The sequence below is a fragment of the Cajanus cajan genome, chromosome 8 (genome assembly GCF_000230855.2).
Source record: "Cajanus cajan strain Asha chromosome 8, NIPB_CcT2T_4, whole genome shotgun sequence".
Lineage (NCBI taxonomy): Eukaryota > Viridiplantae > Streptophyta > Magnoliopsida > Fabales > Fabaceae > Cajanus > Cajanus cajan.
In genome coordinates this window covers 18,978,905-18,999,493 of record NC_138524.1, presented here as the reverse complement: position 1 = coordinate 18,999,493, position 20,589 = coordinate 18,978,905, and the positions used below count along the sequence as shown (strand labels likewise).

The 20,589-nt window shown below is 32.5% G+C and overlaps 1 protein-coding gene and 1 long non-coding RNA gene across 3 annotated transcripts; one reads left to right on the top strand and one right to left on the bottom strand.

The window, feature by feature from the left end:
• The first annotated feature begins 1,799 nt into the window (after window positions 1-1,799).
• Window positions 1,800-16,054, top strand: LOC114914936 (toll/interleukin-1 receptor-like protein). 2 transcript variants are annotated; one of them, XM_083062851.1, is made up of 2 exons: window positions 1,800-2,362; window positions 15,520-16,054. In XM_083062851.1, the coding sequence occupies exons 1-2, from the start codon at window positions 1,869-1,871 to the stop codon at window positions 15,614-15,616; spliced, it is 591 nt and encodes a 196-aa protein (XP_082918977.1). In that variant the 5' UTR covers window positions 1,800-1,868; the 3' UTR covers window positions 15,617-16,054. The 2 variants fall into 2 exon arrangements, with proteins under 2 accessions (XP_082918977.1, XP_029124541.1); XM_029268708.2 differs by lacking the exon at window positions 15,520-16,054 and adding an exon at window positions 7,993-8,311.
• On the bottom strand, window positions 15,543-19,403 carry LOC145950917 (uncharacterized). Its single transcript, XR_014428744.1, has 2 exons — window positions 18,951-19,403; window positions 15,543-16,833 (listed from the first exon to the last, which is right to left on the bottom strand). It is a non-coding gene; the product is annotated as an uncharacterized LOC145950917 (long non-coding RNA).
• Between the last annotated feature and the right edge of the window lie 1,186 nt (window positions 19,404-20,589).

The following is a 20,589-nucleotide window of genomic DNA, read 5'->3' as shown; positions in this document are numbered from 1 at the left end:
AAAAAATTTAAAGGTGTCACATTTTAACATGGTATTACTATAGTCATGGGTAAAATCTGAGATGATCACTTAACATTTGATAAACAATTAAGTATTTAAAAAATGATTATATAATAACATAGACTAAAAACAATAGTTCTAAATTTTATAGGGATTAAAAATAAAGAATTTTTTTTTGCAGAAACCAAAATTAAAACTTGCTCATTTTACAAGGATTAAAAACATATTTAAGTGCATATTTTTTCTTTAAATTATAGGACAGAAAAAATAATTTTAAAATTACTGGACAAAAATAAATTTATTTCATATTTAAGAAATTAAAAAAGTATTTAATTCTATATTTTTATGTACATAATTAAACATTACTGTAAAGAAATATTTGAAAGAATAAAGATATAAAATAAGAGGTTTAAATATTTTTTTAATCTTTATAGTTTCACTTATTTTATTTTTTAGTCCACGATTTTTTAATCTCTATACTTATTTTTTTTAATCCTTTTTAGTTTCCATAATTTAAGATATATTTTTTTTGTCTTTATATTTGTAATTTTTTGATCTTTTTAATATTTATCGTTAATTTTTTTTTAATATTATCTATTTTGTTTTGACATGATAAAAGATTTCAATTTTGTGAGTAAAATAATGTTTCAACTAGGGATGACAAATATACCCGTACCCGTCCCGACTTTGACGGGGAATACCCGGTTTGACCGGGTACGGGTACAGGTAAAACCCGATATATTAAATCGGGTACGGGTACGGGTACAGGTATGTACTTACCCGCCCCGTACCCGTACCCGTACCCGTCCCCGTCCCCGTTCCCATTTTTAATTTAATACGCACTTTTAATTTAATTATATTAAAGAATTTTAGTATTTTTTTATGTGTGATTATTTATTATAATATGAGATAGAGAAATAACTTAATTATAATTATAATATAATTAAAAAATAATTTAAAAATATTATATTTAAAAAAAATAAAAAATAAAAAATTTGACAGGTACGGGTACGAGTACGGGTATACCCGATACCTGACGGGGACGGGGATGAGAATGAAAATCACATACTCGCGGAAATGGGGACGGGTATCATAAAACCCGTACTCGCCCCACCCCGTTGCCATCTCTAGTTTTAACAATGAATGTCAAAAATAACTATTAAAGTATAAAAAAGACACAAAATTAAATTAATACATATCAATACATAATAAATAATCTTACAAAAATGTCTATCTATATAGCCTGGTGCAATAGTTTGCTAATTGCAATACCACTGTTGAGTTCCAAGTTTGAGACATGACATGTCCTCATTCAAACCAAAAACAATGTTACGAAGATAAATTAACAACAAAATCTAAAAAATGATTTATCTTAAACTGAACTAAAAATAGTTGTTATACATATATATATAAATTAAAAAGATCTATTTTAAAATTATAAAGACTAAAAATATAAAATAAATAAAATTATATAGACAAGAAAAATATTTTAACTTTACATAAAATTATGGAAAGGTTTGAATAAGGGACAGGATTGAACCCATGCCCATTGCTTCACGATCAAGACTCATGTGTATGAGCATGACGATAAAAAATAATTATGGGCATGACGATGAAGACTAATTACCTAATTTTGTCTTTACTCCAATTCTAAATCCCAATTTGCCGAATAAAAAAAGTATATCACCTGATTTCACTTTCGATGAAAGTTCATGTATGAAGAATTTCCAAGGAAGTACGTGTTCCGTGTGGAACCCACTAAGTTAATGTATTTTCAAATATATAAAGATTTGTTTTCTTCGCTCCATTCCACAATCCCATTTCATCATTTCTCTTCTCACAACTCTCATCAGTATAGTTCATTCACCATGACTTCTTCTTCTTCCAATTACTCCGACAGCATCCAAAACTACAGATTCGATGTATTCATCAGTTTCAGAGGTGTTGACATTCGTAACTCCTTTGTTGATCATCTCTACGCTCATTTCATCCGAAAGGGTCTTTTTGTCTTTAAGGACGACAAAAGACTCGAGAAAGGAGAATCCATTTCAGAACAACTTCTACAAGCGATTAAAGATTCACGGATTTCTATCATCGTCTTCTCCGAAAATTATGCTTCCTCATCGTGGTGTCTAGAAGAAATGGCCGCTATATTCGATTGCAAACAACAGTTGAAGCAAACAGTTTTCCCCGTTTTCTACGATGTGGATCCATCTCATCTAAGATATCAGTGTGGGGTATACCAAAATGACTTTGATTTACACAGACGGAAGAAGTTCAAACACGATCCAGACAAGATTCGTCGATGGGAGACAGCTATGACGGATTTGGCCAATTCAGCTGGTTGGGATGTCAGGAACAGGTATGTAGTATTACGTTTATTCTATTCTCTTTCTTTTGCTGAATTCATAGCATATCACATGTTTGAATGCATTTTAAATTTAATTTAAATATAACTAATCAAATTTTAGAAAAATTATAATTGAGGGTACCGAAACATTTCAATTTTTTTTTATTGTAGTTAATTATTTGTTTTTGTTTTTTTTTATTTTTTATCTTCATTTAGTATTTTTAATAATTTGTCTTTTTGAAAAGAAAAGGTTGCAATTTTTTTTATCAAATTCGTAAATTTGAAAAAAAATTAAAAATTATTTTATATTAAGTTTTATTAATTCAACTCAATATATAAAATATTATTATGATTATTTGTTAAATTGAATTGATGAAATAAAGTATAAAATAGATTTTAAATTTTTTAAAATTTGTAGGCTTGATCTTTATGTTAAAACTTTTAACTTAACAATTGATTAATTAAAATTTAATGTAAAATATGACTTATCAAATGAAGTAAGTATAAATAGACTTTTAAGAGTAAGTAGATCCCTAAATATATATAACCATCACTTCTTGAGTAATTGAGTAAAGTTAATCTATCAAAGCTTACTTTTGGAGTAAATAGATTCTTCCTCTCTCTCCTTTCTCTCTCTCTCTCTCTCTCTCATATATATATATATATATATATATATATATATATATATATATATATATACATATGAGGAGAGATCTATACATAAAATATTTTTATGATTATTTATTAATTTAAATTAATAAAATAGAGTATCAAATAATTTTTAAATATTTTTAACATTTATAGATTTAATCTATGCATTAAATTTTTTTTTAGTTCAATATATGAATTATTAAAATTTAATGTAGAAGATGAATTATTAAATAAAGTAAGTTTAGGTAAACTTATTATTAAAGTAAATAGATATCTTATATATATATATATATATATATATGAGGAGGGTTCAAACGACACCGGTGTAACTTTTACTAAGTGTTACACCGCTCAATAACTTTATATTAATTTTGAATTTTGAAAATCCAACCGTTAGATTGAAAGCTCATATCTCTTATATCATATATACAAAATTTTATATTAATCCAAGATGATTTGATACTTCATTCTCATAAAACAAAATTGACGTAATATATTCATTTCAAAATATACTAAAATATGAACACTTTGATTACCTTCAAATTGTTGTTCAAATTTAACAAAATTTGATATATATGATCTAAGAGATATAAACTTTCAATCTAACGATTAGATTTTCAAAATTCAAAATCAATATAAAGTTACTGAGTGGTGTAACAATTAGTAAAAGTTACATCGGTGTCATTTGAACCCTCCAATATATATATATATATATATATATATATATATATCCCAAAAAAGTTCTCGAGGCCATGGCCCCCCTCTACCACTATCATCATTGTTGTAACCATCAACACTTATTGTTATAACCATCATCCATCTTTGCTTTCATCATCATCATCACCACCACTTGTTTCCGCCACCACTTTCGTCCTTGTTATTATTATTATTGTCATTGTTAATTATTATTGTCAAATCGACTTTTGTCATCTCCACTTTATTGCCTTGCCTTCACAACTAGTGCTAATGACACATCTGTCATCACCACTATTATTGTCACCTTCAACTTCAGTATAACTATTACCACTATTGTTGCCACATGATTATAATATTATTGGAACTAATAATAGTGGTGGTTGTGACACTCTTTTATCCTAAATCATTATAAATAAATATTTTTTTAAAAGAAATACCAGTAGTGGTAAAAGATGACAATGGACAGAATGAGTACGGGTTTCAATATTTTCGTTTCCATTGTCGCATTCGTATCTAATACCCATTCCCATTCCCGATACTTGACAATTATGAAATTTGTATTCCATCCTCATCCCTACTGGGTATCATGTATACTAGTACCTACTAAAAATTAATTAAATTTTTTCTTTTACAAAAAAAAAAAACAAAATGAAATCCAAGGCTAACCCCTAGTTGAGTTTCCCAATTTGTAAAAATGAAAATCAAGTTGTAAAAACATGCTTCACCTCGCTATCGTGGAGGAGCAACAAAAGCTTGGTGCAGTAGGGGTGGAGATCAAAGCCACATGCACGACCAACCCTTAGTTGTTGCACAACTTACCCTTAATCCCCAACCACCACTTGATCAACCCCAACCCCCAGTCGTTGCACAACCAACCCTCATTCGCTGCATAGCCAACTCCCACTCCCTTAGCTATTGTGTGACCAATCCCTAACCCTTGGCCATTGCATGACTAGCCCCCCTCAAGCCTTCATCCCGCCATGCCCAACTGCCACTCAACCCAGACTACAAGAAAATTCGCTATTACAGACGGCCAAAATCTGTGGGAAATGCCAAAAATCTGTGAGTAATAGTGCATTTCCGAAGGATTACCGACGGACACTAATCCGTCGGTAAATTGCTCGTCTGAAATATTTACCGACGGATTTTTATCCGTGGGTAACTTTCTGACGGATTTTCCCACGGATTTATCCGTGAGTAATTACCCACAGATTTACCCACGGATATATCTGTGGGAAATTACCCTGAAAGAATTTTTCGTCAAAAATTATAATTTTTTTTTAAATTTTAATAAATTTATTTATGTAACAACTCTCATATTTGACCTCTCAAGGGTTCTATTTCACGATATTTCATTGTTTAGCGTGTTTTATCCTTACTTGTGAAATTTCTGGGAAACTTCTCATTAGGTCACCCATCCCAGTACTACTCCAGCTCAAGCACGCTTAACTGTAAAGTTCTAATGAATAAGCTACCGAAATGTATATCTGTGTTGTCAATATAACTTGTACAAATTAATTTATTTAATTCATCCTCAAATATACAATCTCATATTTGTACTATAATAATAATATATAATAATTTTATATTACAAATAATAATAATAATAATTAATAATAATAATAATATATTTAATTATTATTTATTTATATCTACTTACTTTTGTAAATAATATCTACTTATTTTTATTTAAAATTATAATTTAAATTATTTAATTTTATAATTTATAATGATAATATAATTTATAAAATTATAAAGATTTATTTATTACATACTTATAAATAAAATTTTAATATTTTAAATAAATTATTAATTAATTTAATATATTTATTTACCTTAAATCAAACATATAAAATTCAAAAAATGTATTTATCCTTGTTTTTTTTCTTCTAATTATCAACTATTAATAAAATACTAACTTAAAATCTTATCTAATTATATATAATATTCTCATATCAAATTTAAAACCAGATATTAGTTATACAAAAATATTAGAATCATATAGTAAATTGTCAATAAGATTCTAGTTAAATAATTTAAAATAATTAATGTTTCAATTATATTGTTAATTAGCAAATAATTTATTTCAAAACTAATTAATTTTTTATATTAGTTATTAGTAAAATTTAATAACTTTTAATTTAACAATTAATTGGATCGATAAAATTTAATACACACCATGAGTTATTGAGCGGAATAACTTTACCAAGAGTTATTTTGTAAGTTATCTTAAATCAAACATATAAAATTCTGTGAAATTTTTTTTTAATTCAAAATTGTATTAAATAATTATCCTATTTAAAGATATTAAATCAATTATAATTATGTAAATCAAAACAAGTTCATTCATACAAAATAAAATGTCATACATAACAAATAAAGTTTAGGAATTCAAATTTAAAAATAACATATAGTACGATCAGTAGAATTATAACATAATGTCTAATAATCAGAATATCCATGTTGTTGCTATCTAATAATCAATGATTGAGGGGTTTTAATACATTCTTAGAATGTAAACTCATAAAAAATTTAAAAAAATTAATTTAATTATAAAATGAACAATCCAAATTATATTTATAAAATAAAAAGTAAGATAAAATTATAAATAAAATTATAAAATTTTAATAATGTTATACAACATTAAAACAGAAAAGAATTAATAAATAATAGAAATAAAAAAAATTATTAAAATTAAAATATAGAAATTCAAAAATTTAAGACAAAAAGACAAAAATATACTTAAAAAATAATTCAAATTAAAATATATAAATTCAAATATTTTAAGTGAAAAGACAAAAATATACCTAAAAAATTATTAAAATTAAACTATTTAAATATATAATCTTATTATTACAAATAAAATTAGAATATATAAAATAAAAATCAGTTAAGGGTATGATTATCTATTATTTTTTAGACAAAATCAGTTACAAGATGACGTATGTTTCCCTTTATCTATTACTATAGACAATCAAACAACTATATATTTAACTATTTTTCTTCCATTCATTTTTTCTGTCTTTATCTCTACTTTCTATATATAGATTCATTGAAGTTTTAAATACTCATATTTATACTCTTTACTTTGTATTTTACTGATTTACTTAAATATAAAATTCAGAAATCAATAAAATGTAAATTTAAGAAATTACTCAACTTATAGAGAGATTTTTAAATCAATCAGTTATTAGGAAAAAAAATAATTATTTAGTGTAATTATTTTAACTTTAATATTTTAAGTTTTAAATAAAGAAGATTTAATCTATAAAAAATTCCATTAACCCCTACTTAAAGTTTTTCTCAATAACGTCATACGTATATCTCTTCTCAAATTTTTAAGTGAGTATTAATTTTCTTATTTATTTATTTAAGTGGCACATAAAGATAATACTATTTATATACTAATAAGAGAAAATAATTTATTAATACAAATATCATTAATTAAATGAGATTTGATCTCTTATTTCATTATTTCAACTTTTATGAAATTTATTTTAAATATCATGCACACTGTGATTTAAAAAATATATTAAATTTAAGTAATAATTTTGAAAATGAATTGAAAAAAATCTTATTTTCAAAATTGAAGATCAATGAAAGTTTTCATGAAAATGACATGCATAGTATTGGATGTAATTTAGAAATAAATGATAGATACATATATATGATATTTGCAGAACATAATTTAACTTTTTCCCTTATTTAATTAATAACGTTATTTTCAAAGAGATGAGTGATTTTTAATAATTAAAGAAAAGATATGGTATTCTTAAATTTGGACGTCATGTGTTGGTAGTATTTTTCAAGATAAGTAAAAAAAAACACATTTATGCTAATTAGTTTATAATTTATAATAACCTAAACATATAATTATATATAAGTAATATAATATAAGTCATACCTCACACACTTTGATTTATATTTATCTTATTTAAATTTTGAAAACATAATAATGAAAATATTATATAGTGCATTGTTGTGTGTATCGATGCGATTAAGATTGGTTGCATTTGAAAAATAATTAGCTTAAATTTCATTTAATAATTTCAGACGGATTTAAATCCGTGGGAAATTCTGTTCAGAAATTTCAGACGGATTTAAATCCGTGGGAAACTCTGTTTAGAAATTTCAGACGGATTTCAATTCGTGAGAAATTCCGTAAGAAATTCCATCATTTAAAAATCTGTCGAAAATACCGTCAGAAATTTCCCACGGATCTAAATCCGTGGGAAATTTCTGACAGATTTTTGTCCGTGGGAAATTATCTGTGAGAAATTTAACTTTTTTTGTAGTGCCACTCACTAGACTGCCCACATTGTACAACCAGAGAGACTAAGAGAGAGAGGGGGAGACAAATGTCGTCTAAAAGAATTCATAACCCTAATGTTTGAAGTGCTTCTAATTCATAACCCTAATGTAAGGGTAAGAAAGTAAGCCAGGATGGGATTAAAATTGGAATTGTTTTAGAAAAATTTAAAGTGGGTACAAGTATAGGGACAAGGATTGGGCAGGTAAGTATATACTTATTCCCATTTCCATTCCCGATTTAACAAAGTGGGTATTACCTATACTTGTACTCGTGTACAATAAAATTGGATATTCATTGTCAAAGTCAGAATGAGTTCGAGCATTATCCACATGTACAAGTTTATTTGCCATAATCCTTAGTTACACCATCAAAGCAAAATCCAAAACAACAAATGAAGCATGAAGCTTTTCCTTCACCAAACTTGTCCTCATGCACTTGATCTACTTTTGTAATAATGACCAACCCAAACAAAACACAACAACAAGTGCAAGGAGCAAGAATATATCTCATCTATGCATAACACATACAAGGAACCTGAATAATACTAACATGATATACATTCACAATTAAACATCAATCATATAATACATACATATCCAACATGCAAAGCACACACAAGGAAATAAGGATTCTTGTGATGTATGTTCCTAATTCTACTTGCACGTGCTACCAAACTCATCATCACCAATTACAAGGCAGTCTAAGAGCCACGAATCACCACACACAAGGTGACCCTCTCTGTGACACCCTTACTACCCCAACACATATATCGAAATATAAAAAAAAAATTAAGGAAAATAAAACTTTTTAAGTTGGTAAAAGGGTTCACATAATACTTCATAACTGTTCTGACTGAAAAATAAAACTTGAAAGATAAAATTCAAGAGTTTACACATTTTTCAAAGAAAATAACATTTATTACAATACCAAATATTCTATCCTAGAGATCCTCTTGCCCCGATGTCACACTATCAGAGCATTTCCCAAATTAACGGATGGCATTCTATATACCACTTGTAGTTGGATCCTCTCCACCTAAAATATCAACAATTTATACGGTGAGAAAAGAAAAATTATCTATATGCAAAATACATTCAATCATATCACAGTATAGTTTCATCATAACTCATTATATAGTGTATATATATATATATCAATTACTCATCATATTCACATACAACATTCGTGCCAATCCAACAATTAACACTATGCCAAGGCCTCGCCACATCTGACACAAGTGATACAGGTTAATTGCCTCACTCAACCCACACCAGACCAGGGGTCACGCCCTCCCTGTAGCATCACTTACCCAGGGGCCGTGCCGTCCCTCGCCATTTTGGTGTGAGGAAACACAATCACATTACAATCAATACAATCTCTTGCAATTAACCCTATGCCAGGGCTGCCATAAGCGACATAAGTGGTGGTGTTAACTGTCCTACTCATCCCACATCATACTAGGGTCACGCCTTCCCTATAGCACCACTTACCCAGGGGTCGTGCCATCCTAGTCATCAATGTGAGACATCACAATCATAATCATACAATATCTCAACTCATAATTCAAGTTCACATCAATATCATCCATCAAATAACATAACAATAACTAATATAATAATCAATAGAATAATTAGTATAAACTATAAACAGCGTATCAGGGGTTATACTACTCCTACCATGCTCATCCTTATTTCATATGAAAGATAAGAAAATTTCCTATAACTCTCATGAAGACATCAAGTCCTAATTCCATCATCTACTTTGTGAAAAATGATAAAAACGCAACAACTATAGATAAAGCTGACAGCTTGACCCCTCTTCACTAAAACATCCATATCTGGAGTTCTAGACCTCCTTTTTGGGTGATTCCAACGCCATTGGAAAGCTAAAATCCAAGGCTACAACTTTCATTTAGACTACAAAGTCCAGTTCTGAAAACACAAAAGCGCTCAGCGCCTCAAAAGCGCTCAGCGCTTTTCCTCCAGAAACTCTCCTCTAGCTCTCGGCCTCAAAAGCGCTCAGCGCTTTAAAAGCGCTCAGCCGTTTGGCTCCAGAAACCCTCCCCTGTCACGAAAATCCTCAATTTTCACCCCCAAAATCCATTCCAAATGAAATTTATACAAATCCAAACCATTATAAAGTATAAAAACCATCCAAAAACAACATATTAATGGATAAAAACAAGTATTAACCAAATCATGAAGAAATCTAACCAAATCATTTCCATCCCAATCCAGTCTCAATCTTGCATAAAACGTGAAATCAATGTGATATTTCAACTCTATACATACTAGATTAAGTCTTATAAGTACTACACTTGCAATATAGTGAAAAACTAGGAATACATATATATATATATAGATAATAATAAAGAAAATATAAATTAACTCCAGTAAAGGTGGCAGTGCCTCCTAGTTAGGAATCCATTTATATTTTCCAAATCATAAAAAAATATAACAAAGATGTAAATTTTAGTCTTTTATCAAGAACATTTAAATTACAAAATAATAGGAGGCTCAGCCTTCCATTCAGATAAATTCCAAATTATAAATTAATAGGAGGCTCGGCCTTCCATTCAGATAAATTAAACGTGATTTTAAGAAATTATTCCTCTACCCAATTCCCTCATGTACTCTGCATATAAATAATCCCCTTTTCCCCCGTACCTGGATGAATAGGAACTTGGGCAGAACCTCCTCCTCTTTTTCTTAAATCGGGACCGGAATTAGAGCAGAACCTCCTCTCTTATTCTCTCTTTTTATTTCTCTAGAATTTCTTCTCTCTAAAATTATGAATTTTCAAAAACCTTAAGCTCCTATTTATAGAATTTTTGAAGTTACTATGCATAGGTTACTATTCATTAAAATAATATTATAAGTTACTATGCACTATTCATTAAAATATTCAAATTCATTTATAAATGGAAACTTGCTTCCCTCGTGAGCTCCCTTCAGCAGCCATTTACTATGCAATTGCATAGTAAAATACGTATATATGAATAGTAAAATACGTATATGTAAATAGTACAATACGTATACGTGAATAGTAAAATTCGTATAAAAATACATAAAAATAAATTTTTTTTTTTTTTGGAATGTTACATTACTCCCCTCCTTTTAGAAATTTCGTCCTCGAAATTACCTGAATTAAACAAAAATGGATATGAAGTTCTCATCTTCTCCTCTAGTTCCCAAGTAGCACTTTCTGGTATAGCTCCTCCCCAAATAACTTTTACCAAAGGAATTTCTTTACCCCTAAGTTGCTTTACCATTCGATCCTCGACTCTCACCGGGGTAGCTTCCATCGTCAAGTTCTCCTTAACCTCAATATGATCCGACTCAATCACATGCGAAGGATCATGAATGTATTTTCGAAGTTGAGAAATATGAAAAACATCATGAAGATTTGACAGATTAGGAGGCAAAGCTATTTGGTAGGCAACATTACCGACTCTTTTAAGGATTTGAAAAGGACCAATAAATCGAGGAGTAAGTTTTCTGGATTTTAATGCCCTGCCAACCCCAGTCCACGGAGTGACTTTCAAGAATACATGGTCACCTTCTTGAAATTCTAAATCCTTTCTTCTTCTGTCAACATAACTTTTCTGTCTACTCTGAGCTGTCCTCATCCTATCCTGTATCAATTTAACTTTTTCAGTAGTTTGTTGCACAATCTCAGGTCCTAAGATAACATTGTCTCCAGGCTCACTCCAACACAAAGGAGTTCTACACCTCCTACCATACAAGGCTTCATAGGGTGCCATACCTATGCTAGAGTGGTAACTATTATTATAGGTAAACTCTATCAAAGGTAAAAGACTATCCCAACTTCCTCCTTGGTCCAAAACACAAGTTCTAAGCAAATCCTCTAAAGACTGAATAGTCCTCTCAGTCTGACCATCAGTTTGAGGGTGGTAAGCTGAACTAAGTCTCAGTTGGGTTCCCAAAGCTTGTTGTAGGCTCTCCCAAAATCTAGAGGTGAATCTAGGGTCTCTGTCTGAAATTATGCTAGATGGTATCCCATGTAATCTCACGATTTCATCAATATACAGTCTAGCCAATCTCTCCAGAGAAAACCTAATGTTAATAGGTAGGAAATGTGCACTCTTGGTCAACCTATCAACTATAACCCAAATGGAATCATGCCCTTTCCTAGTTTTAGGCAAAGCAACTATGAAGTCCATAGAGATGCTATCCCACTTCCACTCGGGTATACTCAAAGGCTGAAGTAGTCCTGAAGGTTTTTGATGCTCTATCTTAGCCTTCTGACATACTAGACAGGCACTCACAAATTCAGCTATATCTTTCTTCATCCTAGGCCACCAGAATATCTTCCTGAGATCTTGATACATCTTCGTTGCTCCTGGATGAAAACTAAGCTTGCTCTTATGACCTTCCTCTAGTATCAATCGTTTAAGTGTAGGGTCACTAGGCACACATACTCGGTCTTTAAATCTTACCACTCCATCTGCACCCAAGGTAAATTCTCCTCCAATCCCTTGTCCTATATCCTTTCGTCTAGCCTCTAGAAATGAATCCACTAACTGAGCTTCTCCAATTTCCCTCAACAACTCACTAGTCACCCGAGTCATACCTAATCTCACACTATTATGAGTCACTTCACAAGTCAAACTTAAGTCTCTAAATTGGGTCAAAAGATCCATCTCCCTAATCATAAGAGAAGACAAATGCAAAGATTTCCTACTCAAAGCATCAGCTACCACATTAGCTTTTCCTGGATGATAATTAAGATCAAAATCATAGTCCTTAAGAAATTCCAACCATCTCCTTTGCCTCATATTTAAATCTTTTTGGTCAAATAAATACTTAAGACTCTTATGATCACTAAACACCTCAAATTTTGAACCATACAAATAATGTCTCCAAATCTTAAGTGTGAATACCACAGCTGCTAATTCAAGATCATGGGTGGGGTAATTCCTCTCATGTATTTTTAATTGCCTAGATGCATAAGATACGACCTTTCCTTCTTGCATTAACACTCCACCCAAACCTATCTTAGAAGCGTCACAATAAATCACAAAAGTTTTACTAAGATCAGGCAACACTAAAACAGGTGCACTAGTCAATTTTTCCTTAAGGGCTCGGAAACTATCCTCACATTTATTATCCCAAACAAATATAACTCCTTTCCTAGTCAAGCTTGTCAAGGGTAATGCTAACTTAGAGAATCCCTCTATAAATCTTCTATAGTATCCAGCCAATCCAAGAAAACTCCTAATCTCACTAACTGACTTAGGTGCCTCCCAATTCAGCACAGCCTCAACTTTAGATGGATCCACTGTTATACCTCTACTCGAAATTACATGCCCTAAGAAACTCACCTCCTCTAGCCAAAAATCACATTTGGACAACTTAGCATAAAGTTGTTTCTCCCTGAGTGTTTGTAGTACTACCCTTAAATGTTCCTCATGCTCCTCTTTAGTCTTGGAATAAACTAGTATGTCATCTATAAAGACAACTACAAATTTATCCAAATACGGATGAAGAATCCGATTCATGTAATCCATAAAAATTGCAGGAGCATTTGTCACACCGAAAGGCATTACTAGATACTCATAGTGTCCATAGCGAGTTCTAAAGGCTGTCTTAGGTACATCTTCACTCTTAACTCTAATCTGATGGTATCCTGATCTAAGATCGATTTTACTAAACACACAAGCACCTACCAACTGATCCATAAGATCATCTATCCTAGGCAACGGATATTTGTTCTTAATGGTCACCTTGTTCAACTGGCGATAATCTACACACAACCGCATACTACCATCCTTCTTTTTGACTAGAAGTACGGGTGCTCCCCAAGGTGATACACTAGGTCTCACAAAACCCTTCTCTAACAAGTCTTCTATTTGCTTTTTCAGTTCCACTAACTCTATGGGTGACATCCTATAAGGTGCAATAGAAATAGGTCCTGCTCCTGGAACTAAATCTATGGAAAATTCTACTTCTCTTCTGGGTGGTAAGCTAGACACATCAGAAAAGACATCCGAAAAGTCACACACAACAGGCAATTCATTTACCAAAACATTTTTCTCGGAATTCAGAGAAGCTAACAACATGTACACTTGGGCATCTTCTTGCAAAGATACCTTAACTTGGTTGGCGGTCAAATAATCCTTACTCACTTTTTCAACAGACTCCTCAAAAATAATAGATTTACTAGCACAATTCAAAAGGACATGATTGGAAGATAACCAGTCCATACCCAAAATAACATCTAGTTGACTTAGAGGTAAACAAATTAAGTCAACCATGAAATCTCTACCTTCAATAGTCAGAGGACACTTTGAACAGACATCAGAAGTAATTACAGAACCATTAGTGGGTGTTTCGACAATTAACTCAAAAGACAAGGAAGAGACAGGTAATTTTAACTTAGACACACATGCATGTGATATGAAAGAGTGAGTCGCACCAGAATCATATAAAACGGTTAAAGGAGTTCCGTTAATGAAACACATACCCTGAATTAAGTCTTCGGATTGAGTAGCTTCAGCACCACTCAAAGTGAATACTCTTCCTGTGGTTCGAGGTTTGCTAGCGTTTCCTCCAGTCTCTATTGTTTCTTTCCTATTCTGAGGACATTCACTAGCCTTGTGTCCTTCTGCTTTGCATTTGAAACATGTCATTACCTTTTGCATCCGACACTCAGCTGCTCTATGACCTGGCTTTCCACATTTGAAACAGTTGTTGTGTGGAACAAAACTCACACTTCCTCTTCCAGACGTTTGGCTAACCATTGGAACTTGGCTTCTTTGTTGGATAGAACCCTGATTATTCACCTTAGAACTTGAGTCCCCTGTAAACTTGGTATAAGGTTTACCCTTGGATGAACCAAACTTATTATTTCTCATTGGTCCTCCACTTTTATAATGAGTTACCCTAGCTCGGTTGTCCTCATCATAAACTCTGCACTTGTTCACCAATTCATGGTAGTGTGTGATCCCTTGATAATTGAATACTTGTTTGATTTCAGGGCGCAGACCGCTCACAAACTTCACACATTTGTCCTCCTCATTGTCTACGCCATCATACATAGGACAAAATCTAACCAAGTCTTCAAATTTAGTCACATATTCAGCCACTGAATTCTCTCCTTGTTTTAATTCAAGGAATTCTACTTGTTTCTTATGTCTCACGTCTCGGGGAAAATATTTCTCCAAGAACAGTCGTTTGAAATTTTCCCAGTTTACTTGAGTTCCCGCAGCCATCATTCTTTGTAAAGCACCTTGCCACCAAATACCAGCCTCCCCAGAAAGCATAAAGACAGCTAAAGTCACTTTCTGTATCATAGGACATCCCATAGCTTGGAATATCTTTTCGACTTCAAATATCCAGTCAGCCGCTCCGTCAAGATTATAGCCTTGTTAAGTCTCAATTTTACCTCTTTTTGGATGAGACTTATACAAGATTTAATGATCAAATTCTTCCATTCTTTGTATCATTGCATATAATTGTTCTCATTTTGGTTTCTTTTGTATATGCAGGTATTCAAGTAGAGAATTGAGGAAAAAAAGGGTTAAAGGAGTGGAAAACAAAAGAATTAAGGAGCAGAGCAGGCAACCGCGCCAGGCGCCGTATTAATCTCGCCGGGCGGGCATAAAATAGAGTACTCTCAGCCTTTGGGAACCTCGCGCCGGGCGCAATTTATAATTGCGCCGGGCGCAATTCAAGGCCGAGAGCATATTGAGCATCGGGGGAAGCCCGCGCCGGGCGCGAAGTGTAATGCGCCGGGCGCAATAACCCTAATTTGTCTCCTCGGGCTGCATAAAAGGAAAATGTCGAGGGTTTTCTCCCTAATTCGCCCAGGGGCGCCTCCAGGAGCGCTGCAGGAGGGATTCTCAGGCTTCGGAAGCCTCCCACGGTGGATCATTCCTTCGGTTCTTCCTTTCCTCTTCCATCTCTATTTTAGTTTTCCCCTCTTTGTTTTGAGAGGTTCTATCCATTGTATTGGGGTTTTGATGTAACCAACAAACTCTATTGTAATCCCTTTGTGTTTAATGTTATATATGTTTTGTTTCATTCCTTGTTGTGTATGATTCTATGCTTAATGCTTGCTTTGGCTTGATCACCCTTTGCATGATTTAAGGTTTCATTGAGTATTGGAAAATATCCTTGAAACTAGTTTTGAACATATGCCTAGTGGGAATTGTACCTAGGGATAGGGCTTGACCCATTAGTAGTCTTAAAACCCTAACCGGTAATGCAGGTGGAGGTATTGAGTACTCAAGGGATTGATATTCAATATTTTGCACCTAGGCTCTTTCTCTAAGGAATTAGGTCTGAGTAAATTTATGGTTGACTGAACAATGAATGTAACAAGAGACATAGGATTCACTAGTGTTTCTTTGGTGAAATCAAACCCCCACAACTTCAAGTGTCCATTTTGCCATTTCTCACCTCATTTCATTTCTAATCCATTTATTTGTGTTTTAACAATTCCAGTAGTTTTGTTCTTAAATTCACATTCATATTTATTGGGATTGTTCTCAAGTCACAAGTAGCCAATGAATGCTTAGTTTACCTTCTAATCCCTGTGGATACGATATTTTTACTACTTGTACGGCCGGTACACTTGCCGTGTTTGAGTCCGTTGAGGGAAGTAACCTGATCTATAATTATAAATAAAAGTACTTCAACGGAAATCTCAACAAGCCTCCACGGAAACTTGGTGGATTATTTCGCTGAAATCTCTCTAGCCAATCAATGTCTGGTCGTTGGTTCAAATTACCAAGAGCCTGAGCCATTGCTTGCAAAGCATCGGCTATTGCACGATCGTTTCTACCTCCTGCCATTGTTTTCTGTTTTTCCCCAAAAAGTTAACAATCATACTCTAAAACAACAAACTCAATCAATCGTCATATTATCAATAAGTTCAACAATTAATTTTGCCACATCATCCATCTACCAAACAAGCACAATAGACTCATAACTCACGGCCGATTGAATCGACCTGCTCTGATACCACTAAATGTGACACCCTTACTACCCCAACACATATATCGAAATATAAAAAAAAAAATTAAGGAAAATAAAACTTTTTAAGTTGGTAAAATGGTTCACATAATACTTCATAACTGTTCTGACTGAAAAATAAAACTTGAAAGATAAAATTCAAGAGTTTACACATTTTTCAAAGAAAATAACATTTATTACAATACCAAATATTCTATCCTAGAGATCCTCTTGCCCCGATGTCACACTATCAGAGCATTTCCCAAATTAACGGATGGCATTCTATATACCACTTGTAGTTGGATCCTCTCCACCTAAAATATCAACAATTTATACGGTGAGAAAAGAAAAATTATCTATATGCAAAATACATTCAATCATATCACAGTATAGTTTCATCATAACTCATTATATAGTGTATATATATATATATCAATTACTCATCATATTCACATACAACATTCGTGCCAATCCAACAATTAACACTATGCCAAGGCCTCGCCACATCTGACACAAGTGATACAGGTTAATTGCCTCACTCAACCCACACCAGACCAGGGGTCACGCCCTCCCTGTAGCATCACTTACCCAGGGGCCGTGCCGTCCCTCGCCATTTTGGTGTGAGGAAACACAATCACATTACAATCAATACAATCTCTTGCAATTAACCCTATGCCAGGGCTGCCATAAGCGACATAAGTGGTGGTGTTAACTGTCCTACTCATCCCACATCATACTAGGGTCACGCCTTCCCTATAGCACCACTTACCCAGGGGTCGTGCCATCCTAGTCATCAATGTGAGACATCACAATCATAATCATACAATATCTCAACTCATAATTCAAGTTCACATCAATATCATCCATCAAATAACATAACAATAACTAATATAATAATCAATAGAATAATTAGTATAAACTATAAACAGCGTATCAGGGGTTATACTACTCCTACCATGCTCATCCTTATTTCATATGAAAGATAAGAAAATTTCCTATAACTCTCATGAAGACATCAAGTCCTAATTCCATCATCTACTTTGTGAAAAATGATAAAAACGCAACAACTATAGATAAAGCTGACAGCTTGACCCCTCTTCACTAAAACATCCATATCTGGAGTTCTAGACCTCCTTTTTGGGTGATTCCAACGCCATTGGAAAGCTAAAATCCAAGGCTACAACTTTCATTTAGACTACAAAGTCCAGTTCTGAAAACACAAAAGCGCTCAGCGCCTCAAAAGCGCTCAGCGCCTCAAAAGCGCTCAGCGCTTTTCCTCCAGAAACTCTCCTCTAGCTCTCGGCCTCAAAAGCGCTCAGCGCTTTAAAAGCGCTCAGCCGTTTGGCTCTAGAAACCCTCCCCTGTCACGAAAATCCTCAATTTTCACCCCCAAAATCCATTCCAAATGAAATTTATACAAATCCAAACCATTATAAAGTATAAAAACCATCCAAAAACAACATATTAATGGATAAAAACAAGTATTAACCAAATCATGAAGAAATCTAACCAAATCATTTCCATCCCAATCCAGTCTCAATCTTGCATAAAACGTGAAATCAATGTGATATTTCAACTCTATACATACTAGATTAAGTCTTATAAGTACTACACTTGCAATATAGTGAAAAACTAGGAATACATATATATATATATAGATAATAATAAAGAAAATATAAATTAACTCCAGTAAAGGTGGCAGTGCCTCCTAGTTAGGAATCCATTTATATTTTCCAAATCATAAAAAAATATAACAAAGATGTAAATTTTAGTCTTTTATCAAGAACATTTAAATTACAAAATAATAGGAGGCTCAGCCTTCCATTCAGATAAATTCCAAATTATAAATTAATAGGAGGCTCGGCCTTCCATTCAGATAAATTAAACGTGATTTTAAGAAATTATTCCTCTACCCAATTCCCTCATGTACTCTGCATATAAATAATCCCCTTTTCCCCCGTACCTGGATGAATAGGAACTTGGGCAGAACCTCCTCCTCTTTTTCTTAAATCGGGACCGGAATTAGAGCAGAACCTCCTCTCTTATTCTCTCTTTTTATTTCTCTAGAATTTCTTCTCTCTAAAATTATGAATTTTCAAAAACCTTAAGCTCCTATTTATAGAATTTTTGAAGTTACTATGCATAGGTTACTATTCATTAAAATAATATTATAAGTTACTATGCACTATTCATTAAAATATTCAAATTCATTTATAAATGGAAACTTGCTTCCCTCGTGAGCTCCCTTCAGCAGCCATTTACTATGCAATTGCATAGTAAAATACGTATATATGAATAGTAAAATACGTATATGTAAATAGTACAATACGTATACGTGAATAGTAAAATTCGTATAAAAATACATAAAAATAAAATTTTTTTTTTTTGGAATGTTACATTCTCAATCCTCTCTCATTAGGTAATATTTATCAAGAACTAATCGAAGCGTTATAGTCGACCACGGTTACCTCATACTCACGCAAAAGGTTCCCTACCATAACATCCACAAGGTTTAGGTAGATGATCATAGAGATTATATAGATTCATACCGCTTCACCAAAGAAAGTATGCAATGCATAGACTCTACACAGAACAATACCACACCACAACAAATGCAATTACCAACTTGGTGGTTTTGCTAGACCATATAGTTTGGACTTTTTCACAACATATGAAGCCTTGCTTTAATTTTATTATTTTCAACTACAGCCTAGACATACACATCTCATCAACATCACCATACCTCATCATCATACATCATCATCATGCATCATTATAATATCATCATTATTTATTCATAATACATCATATCATACACTTGAATTCATACAATTATAATCTCTCCTTTTATCTTCCTATCTTTTCTTGGTTTTATCACCAATACTAACTTCATTTTTTCTTCTTTAAATTCTAACATTAACCACTCCTCACAAACTCCTCTACTATTGAATTATATTTGTAAACATAATTGGTTTGATAATGGCATGTTGCTTGATGAGCTAGAACTCGCGCTTAGTGTAGAGAGACCAAAGATCTCTCTATTAGATTCACGCCCAACGTGGTAATGTTCATGCCTAGTGTGAAAAGGTTAAGAACGTTTTTGTCTAAATTATGCCTAATGTGGTTACTCCCATACCCAACCTTGAAGAGTCAAAGACCCCTATGGAACCACATTGCACAATGTGATCTAGGTCACTCTTGGCATCATTCCTCCTAAAAAATGACATCAACTTGGCATCGAGCAAGACCTCCCTTGCCCAACACAAAGATGTCAGAGACTTCTTTTCATCTCTAAGCCTGACATGACCCCTTCATGTCCAATGCGAGAATTTGTTTATTGCATTTGGCGCCATTGTAGATTCTGCACTTTACAATCTAAGTTCTCCCAGACTCATCAAAATCCATCATATAGTTTTTTTTTCCACAATCTAATTAGTGAAAAAATTAAAGAACGTTCATATAACAACACAACATCATCAAATTGTTCAGATTCATTCATTTAAGTCAAAACTCCCAAATTTCATAACCCTAACCCTCAAACATTGCAATTCATATATATATCCTATTCGTATTCTGCATTGAGCTTCACCAAGCTGGGTCCA